Source organism: Suricata suricatta, chromosome 2 (assembly GCF_006229205.1).
Source record: "Suricata suricatta isolate VVHF042 chromosome 2, meerkat_22Aug2017_6uvM2_HiC, whole genome shotgun sequence".
NCBI classification, from domain to species: domain Eukaryota; kingdom Metazoa; phylum Chordata; class Mammalia; order Carnivora; family Herpestidae; genus Suricata; species Suricata suricatta.
In genome coordinates this window covers 173,177,934-173,186,700 of record NC_043701.1, presented here as the reverse complement: position 1 = coordinate 173,186,700, position 8,767 = coordinate 173,177,934, and the positions used below count along the sequence as shown (strand labels likewise).

General features: G+C 39.1%; 1 protein-coding gene across 6 annotated transcripts in view; it reads left to right on the top strand.

Annotated features, from left to right (window-relative positions):
• Window positions 1–8,445: 8,445 nt before the first annotated feature.
• Window positions 8,446–8,767, top strand: part of SHTN1 (shootin 1) — a 98,786-nt gene continuing 98,464 nt past the window's right edge. For 3 of the 6 annotated variants that reach the window (XM_029932660.1, XM_029932658.1, XM_029932657.1), the window contains exon 1: window positions 8,446–8,664. In XM_029932660.1, coding sequence (XP_029788520.1) covers window positions 8,607–8,664 — 58 coding nt within the window. In that variant the 5' untranslated portion in view covers window positions 8,446–8,606. The remainder of the gene's footprint in view (window positions 8,665–8,767) is intronic. The other 3 variants (XM_029932659.1, XM_029932656.1, XM_029932655.1) reach the window with 1 other exon arrangement.

Here is an 8,767-nt window from a genome sequence, read left to right as displayed (position 1 = left end):
GGTATCTCAGTGTGGTTTTGATTTGTGTTTCCCTGATGATGAGTGATGTTGAGCATCGTTTCATGTGCCTGTAGGCCATCTGGATGTCCTCTTTGGAGAAGTGTCTGTTCATGTCTTCTGCCCATTTCTTCACTGGGTTATTTGTTTTGTGGGTGTGGAGTTTGGTGAGTTCCTTGTAGATTTTAGATACTAGCCCTTTGTCTGATATGTCATTTGCAACTATCTTTTTCCATTCTGTCAGTTGCCTATTAGTTTTCTTGATTGTTTCCTTTGCAGTGCAGAAGCTTTTTATCTTGATGGAGACTCTCTTTTCTGTTCCATTGGTTGATATGTTTGTCATTATTTATGTTTTATTTACTACATCTACTATATTTACTATATGTATTTACTATATTCACTATTATTTACTTTACTACTTTTATTTACTGTAGCTTTGTAGTAAGTTTTGAAGTTGGAAGGTTTCAATCTTCTAATTTTATTTTTACTTTTCAAGATTGTTATATCTTTGTATCTATTAGGGGCTCCTTCCTACTCATGTATGTATGAATTTGAGGATCAGCTTATCACAAAAAAGGATGCTGGAATTGCACTGAATCTGCAGATTGCTTTGGGAAATTACTGATGTCTTAGCAATGTTAAGTCTTCCTATCCATGAACATGCGGTATCTTTCTATTATTTATGTTTTCTTTATTTTCTTTTAGCAGTGTTCGTAGTTTTCAGCATACAAATCTTTCACTTCATTGTTTAGAGTTATTACTAAGTATTTAATTTTATAAGATGATATTATAAATGGGGGGCACTTGGTCGGCTCAGTTTGTAGACTTTGCCATTCTTGATTTCAGGGTCGTAAGTTCAATCCCCCATGTTTGGTGTAGAGATTACTTTTAAAAAAATCTTAAAAAAATGATATTATAAATGGAATTGCTTTCTTCATTTTCCTTTCAGGTTATTCATTGTTGGTATACTGAAACACATCTGATTCTTGCACATTGGTACTGTACTTTGTAAATTTGCTGAATTAATTTATTAGTTCTACTAGCTTTTCTGTGGGTTTTTTTTTATATTGTTGCTATTGTTCTATTTATGTGATGTATTACATTGATTTTTTTTCTTATGTTGAACCACTTGGTCATGTCAGATAATCCCTGTAATGTCCTCTTGGATTAGGTTTGAGAGTATTTTGCTGTGGATCTTTGTATCCATATTCATTAAAGGTTATTAATCTGTAACTTTCTTTTCTTGTGATGTCTTTATCTGGCTTTGATATCAAATAGTGCTGGCCCCATAGAATGAGTTAGAGAGTGTTCTCTCCTTTTCTATTTTTTGAAAGAGTTTGAGAAGGATTCATATTAATTGTTCTCAAAATGTTTGGTAGAATTCAGCAGTGAAAGCATCTGGTCTTGGAATTTTCTTTGTTGTAAGGTTTAAAAAATATATTTTTAAAAATGTTTTTATTTGTTTTTTGAGAGAGAGAGTGCTTGAGAGTAAGCACACAGCACGGGAGGGGCAGAGAGAGAGAGAGAGAGACAGACAGACAGAGAACCTGAAGCAGGTTCTAGGCTCTGTTGACAGCAGCAGTCCCGAAGTGGGGCTCAAACTCATGAACTGTGAGATCCTGACCTGAGCCAAAGTTAGCCGCTTACCCGAGACACCCAGGCTCCCTTCTTTGTCGTAAGGTTTTACAATGACTGATTCAGTCTCTTGTTAGGAGTCTGTTGAGTCTCCTGTTTCTTCTTGAGTCAGTTTAGGTAATTTGTGTGTTTCTAGAAATTTGTCCATCTCATCTGTGTTGTCTAATTTGGTGTATAATTGTTCATATTTTCTTATAATCTTTTTTATTTTTGTGTTGTTGGTAGTAATGTCTCCATTTTTATTTTTGATTTCAGTTATTTCCATTGCCTCTCTTTTTTGTTACTCTAGCTAAAGGTTTGTCAATGTTGTTATTTTCAAAGAAATAACTTCTCATTTTATTGATTCTCCTATTGTTTTTCTCTTGTCTATCATTTTATTTTTTTCTAATCATCATTATTTCCTTCCTTCTACTAACTTCGAGTTTAAATTGCTCTTACTTTTCTATTTTCTCAAGGTACAGTGTTAGCCATTTATAGCTCTAATTTTCCCTCTGATCACTACTTTCCTAAGTTTTGGTGTGTTATATTTTGTTTTTTAATCCTCTCTAGGTATTTTCTGATTTCCCTTATGATTTCTTCTTTGAACCTTTGGTTATTAAAGAAGGTGTTTTTAATATCTGTGTGAATTTTGCTAATTATCTTCTATTATTAGTTTCTAATATCATTCCATTGTGGTTGAAGAAGATATTTTGGATGATTTTTATGATTTCAATCTTTTAAAATTTATGGAGACAAAATTTTTGGCTTAACATAATATCTATCCTGGAAAATGTTCCATGTGCACTTGAGAAGAATATGAATTATGCTTTGTTGGCTGGAGTATTGTATATATGTCTGTTACATCTATTTGGTTGATAGTGTTGTTTAAGCCCTCTCTATTCTTATTAATCTTCTATCTAGATTTTATATTCATTATTGGATATGAAGTATGGTAGTCTCCAACTATTATAGTTGAACTATCAATTTCTTCCATTAATTCTGTAAATGTTTGCTTCATGTATTTTGGGAGTCTGTTGTTTGTTGCATATATGTTTATAATTGTTACATGTTTTTGATGAACTGACCCTTTGTGAATATAGAATTTCCTCTTTTGTCTCTAGTAACAGTTTATGACTTAAAGTTTGTTTTGTCTGATACTAGTATAAGCGCCTGAACTTTCTTTTGGTTACTATTTGCATGGAGTATATTTTCCCATCATTTTACTTTCAAGCTATATATGTCCTTGGATCAAAAGTGAGTTTCTTATAGACAGCATACAGTTAGATTTTTTTTTTGAGTTTGTATTCTGCCCATCTCTGTTTTTTGATTCAAAAGTTGAATACATTTACATTTAAAGTAATTACCGATAAGAAATTACTTACTTCTTTGCTACTTGTTATTTATATGGCTTATACCATTTTTGCCCCTCATTTCCTGCATTACTGCCTTATTTTGTGTTTGGGGATTTTGTGTGTGTGTAGTTAACCATTATGATTTCCTTTTGCATATATTCTATTGATATTTTCTTTGTGGTTACTATGGGGATTATATTTCCCATCCTAAATTTATAACATTCTAATCTGAATGAATGCAATCTTAACTTCAATAACTTCTAAAAACTCTACTCCTATATAGCTCTGTCTCTATTGTGATTGTCAGAAATTACATCATTATACAATGTGTATCTGATGACACAGATTCATAATTATTTTTAATGCATGTCTTTTAAATAATGTAAAAAATAAAAAGTGGAGTTACAACCAAGAATACAACAATACTGACTTTTCTTTCTGCCCATATATATTTGCCTTTACCAGAGATATTTATTTCTTCATATAGGTTTGAGTTACTGTCTGTGCCTTTTCATTTAAACCTGAAGGACTTCCTTTAGCATTCTTTGCAGTATAGGTCTGGTGGTGATGACCTCCTTGAGCTTTTCTTTATTTGGGAATTAACTTCTCCCTCATTTTTAAAGGACAGTTTTGCTGGATATAGAACTTAATTGACAGTTTTATTACTTTTAGGGCTTTAAATATGCTATCCCTTTGCCTTGGTCTCCACAGTTTCTGATGGAACTTTGTTGTTAATCGTGTTGGGGATTCCTGTATGGAATCCGTCACTGAACTGGGACCTGTAAATTCATCTTTCAGCAAATTTGACATCTTTGTAGCCATGGTTTGTCACTCACAAACATTTTTCATATACCATTCTTTTATCTCCCTGTGGGCCATTAATTTCATGTGTGTTCAGTTGCTTGATATTGTATTTCAGGTCTGTGATGCTTGTTTAATTTTTCAAAAAGATCTTTTCTTCATTCTGTGTGTTTCATTTTGGATTGTTTCCATTGCTCCATTTCAACATCATTGATCTTTTTCATCTGTATTATCTAATTTGCGGTAAATCCTGATGTACATAGGGCTTTTTTCATTTCTGATATTATATTTGTTATCTTTGGTGGTTCTGTTAGAATATTATTTTAATAATTCCTGTTTTCCTCCTCACCATGTTTATGTTTCCCTTTAGGTCTTTGATATATCTTAAACATATTTATAAGAGTTATAACATTGCTTATAAGGTCCTTGTCTGCTAATTTCATCATCTCTGTCATTTATGAGATGGATTCTGTTCACAGACTTCTTATTACGGTTCTTCTTTGCGTACTGTAATTTGTAGATGCTGGATATTGTGAATTTTACATTGTTGAGTGTTGAATATTGTTGTAATCCTTTAGTGATTACAACACTAAATAATAAGAAGTCTGTCATCACTTTTATTGTTGTTCTCCTGAATGTAAGATGTACTTTTCTTTGGCAGCTTTTAAGTCCTGAATGTTAGTTTACTTTTCAGCAGTCTGACTACGATATACCTTCATGTAGCCCTTACATTCCTACTGCACGATAAAGAGACAAAAATTAGTAACAACTCAAATACCTAAAATTCTGAGAATGATTGCCTCTTCATTGACATAATGGAATGGCATTGAATAAATATGTAGCTTATGTTCGTCCAAGATAAAGTGTATATGAAATAATGTTTAGTAAAAATTATAACTATTATATGTAGTAAGGTTTGAGAAATGAAAAATACTTGTATAAGAAACTTAAAAACTTAGTAGTTATGGAAGTAGTGTATTACTTCCTCTGGAAATCTGTTGTTTTATAACAGCTCTTGAGATGTAATTCACTTACCATAAAATTCTCCCACACAAAGCGTGTACTTAACGTATACAATTCAAACAGTTCTGAATATATTCTTAGAGTTGTGCAAACATCAATATTAATTTTGGAGAAGTGTCATCACCCTAACAAGAAACCCCAAATCTATTAATCACCCACTTCCCATTTTCTCCAATGCCACCCAGTCCTCAGTAACCAGTGGCCAACTTTCTCTATGATTTTGCCTCTTCTGAACATTCTCTATAAATGGAATCATGTAATAGCTGATGTTTTCTGACAGGCTTTTTTCACTTAGCATAATGTTTTCAAAGCTTATTCATGTTGTAGCATGTATTAATACTTTATTTCTTTTTGTCATTAAATAATATGCAATGCTTTTTTTAGTATTCATTTATCTTTGAGAGAGAGAGCGAGAAAGTGCGAGAGAGAAAGAGCAGGGGAGGGGCAGACAGAGATGGAGACACAGAATCCAAAGGAGGTTTCAGGCTCTAAGCTGTCAGCACAGAGCCCAGCGTGAGTCTCGACCACACCCAACAGGAGGCTTGAACTCACAGACTGCGAGATCATGACCTCAGCTGAAGTCTGACCCTTAACCGACTGAGTCACCCAGGCGCACCAATGTTATCAGTTTTAGATCACGATTAATAGTATAATAAATAGTTCTATACATAAAGACTTTTAAGATAGATTCCTAAAATGGAATTAGTATATCAAAGAAAACGAACCATTTTTCATGTAATATTTTTAATGTATTTGTGGCTATATCTATATACTTACATATACCATATACTATATATAAATCTATATTTATCTACATACTTCAAAAAACTGCATAATGTGAATTTACTTTAATTTCGTGAAAATGCAAATAAGGACTAAAGAGAAAATCCTTCTGACCACTGCTCTCTCCCAGCCCACTCCTCACCCCTGGCCTTCTCCCTCTATTTTCTATTCCTAGAGGCTGCCATTGTCCTGAGTTCGGTACATACCCTTCCAATTCATATTTTAAAAATCTTTCCTCTCTGTCTCTCTGTATATGCGTATATATAGACACACATTTTTAAAAGGCTTTTAATTGTATGTTATACAGAGGCTAATTCCATTGTGATGCCTGCAATAAAAATCCCTACATGCATTATTAAAGAGAACAAAATCTAATTATATCACTTCTATCCTTTCCATCAATATTCATATCATATAAATAAACCATAGTGTAACGGGAGACCTCGATCCCAATAATTGACTCTAATAGCCATCCTAATAATTCATTCCCTGCCCTGAAGATAATACCATCTTGTATTTCAGGAGGCTATTTTAATTCCAAGGAAGGTAAACAGGATTGATTTCAAGGGGCTTCAGATTCACCTTGGGACCAAAGCACTCAATTTGATTATAGATTTGATAATTAATCAACTCATTCTTAAACTCCAAAAGTGATACCTAATTACTGTATAATTGGGTAGATGATTAAATCAGTCATTAAAAATAATGGAACTTTGTGAACTAATTCAAATATTTAATAGGCACAGTGCTGATGATATTTGGTTGAATATTTCTGATTACCTAGTTTTGGAGGCGGCTTCTGGGCATTGCCCGGCACTTCGGGTGACTGATCAGGTTTACCAGGTTTCCTGGCTGCCTTATGAAAGTCAGATGGTCACAGATTTGTTGCCCAAATCTCTTGATTTTTTTCTGGAGAGAAAAGATTTCTTTATACAAAATATTTGGTGGTAGCATATATCACTCATATGCTCTTGTAGTTAAATCTGAATTGTCTCATGTGTCCTGGGATTTAAAAAAAGGGTTTTTTTTAAGTTTATATATTCTCCAGTGAGAAAGACAGAGCATGAGTGGGGGAGGGGCAGAGCGCGAGGGACACAGAATCGGAGGCAAGCTGTAGGCTCTGAGACGTCAGCACAGAGCCCCCGCCCCCCCATGATGTGGGGCTGGAACTCTCAAGCTCGAGATGTGACCTGGGCCAAAGTTGAGGCTGAACGGACTGAGCCACCCAGAGAACCCCCTGGAACTTTAAATTCTGAAGATTTAAGACATAACCTCAAGTAATCTCAGGGCAAAGGCCCTTTGGTTAATCTCTTGCAGATTTTCATGACAGTTGATCTGCAACTGTTGTCAACTACCCCATGAAAAACTAGGCAAGGGACTGGATAATAAGACCCCATACCAAAATTATCTTCAAATTTTCAAAATTCCAATTCACTCTAATTTAAAAATTCTGTGCTGCCCTCTTAGATTATTCTACCACTAAATTACCTATCCTAAAATATTATATCAGCTTTTTAGAAGAAGAGAAAACAGAGCTATCATTCCCCCCCCCCACCAAAGTCTGAGTTAGAATTTAGTAGGAGCATCAGGCAGATACTAGTTACAGTATTTTCCAGACCACTCCCGCACCTAAACGGAGGTGGCCGTTTGCAGGGGAGTGTTGAGCAGAGGCTCTGTGCTTGTGTAGTAACCGCAATAGGCGTTCTGAGTTAGTGAGGAAAGCCAGATGTGCAGTGAGTCTAATTCATTTTGGATTTATTTTGGATGCTTAATGATGAATGTATAAGAACTGTGCCTCTTTTAGCTTAGAATTAGCACCCACAACCCTTTTTTTGTGACCTGTAAACTTAAAAGAAAGAAAGAAAAAAAAAAAGAACCAGTGTAGGTCAAATTCTACATTTGGTGTTTTGTCTTCCTGGAGAGTAGGTATTGGTATTGTTCCCATTCTGCAGATGAGGTTCAAAGAGGTCAGAAGACTTTGACCAGACTAACCAGTAACAGGAGTTTGGAGAGGGCCATTCTGAAACCTGACAGGCCCGCCACACCTCTTCTGGTTGAAGCCAGAGCCGGGTTTAAACCGTGCAGAGGGCACTGACGTTGGACAAATGCCAGGCTTCACTCTGCCAGCTCTGAGGCCAGGCGGCTGTGTGGCCTCGGCCATTCGGACTGTAGTGGCAGCCTCCCTAAGCGCACGGTCCTGCCACCGCAGAGCAGATGCCCCGCGATCCACGTGCTGCGGGGCCCACGTTCTGACCACCTCCCAAACCCGGCGCGGCTGGAGGAAGCCGCTTGGACCTTAGTCAATGTCAACTGACTGCTACGCCCTTTGCTCCGGAGGCGTTCCTTTACCGGGCCGGCCGGTTTCAGTCCCTGCCTGTTTTTCAAGGTGCAAAACGTGCACACGGAGCTTGCCCCTGCGGGCACCTGATTTCCCACACCGGCCTCAGACTCCAGTGGGTGAGAACAGAGTTGAAGCCTGGGGTGTTCTACTGCCCACCACGTCCCGCTCTCCCTCGGTGGCTCGCGGCCAGCTGTCTCCAGGGACGCCGCAGCCACAAGACCGGTTTGCCCCCCGACCGCGCGTCCGGGTGTCCCGGGGATTGGGGCTGGAGGAGGGGTGCAGGAGCGAGCCGCTGGGCACACCCGCGGGTCCCACGCTCCGCCGACTGCGCATCCTGCGGCGCCGACCTCCGCTGGGGAAGGCGAGGCGCAGCGCCCGCCGCAAGGTTTGGCACGGGCAGCGACCCCCGGGCGGGGGCGGCTCCCTCCACCGCCCCACCTCCCGACCGGCCCGCCCCACCTCACCCCACTCCACCCCACCCCACCGCCCGCAGGTGCTACCGCGGCGGCCGCCGAGTAGGTGCGTGGGGATGATCTCACTCGCTCGCTCGGCGCCAGGAGGAGGAGGAGCGGGAGCAGACCCAACTTCCGGGTAGTGCCGCCGCACGCCACCGGCATCTTGCTTTTCCTCCCCCTCCCCCCGCCGCACCCCTCGCCTCTCCCTCCTTTCCTTTATTCCCGGCCCCACCTGCCAAAATGAACAGCTCGGACGAGGAGAAGCAGCTGCAGCTCATCAGCAGCCTGAAGGAGCAAGGTAGGCGGGCGCGCGGCCGCCAGGTGCGGGCAGGCGCGGCCCGGGGGCGGGGACGGCTCCCGGGCGCGGGTCCGGGCGGCGGCGACCTGGGTGGGCGGTGTCG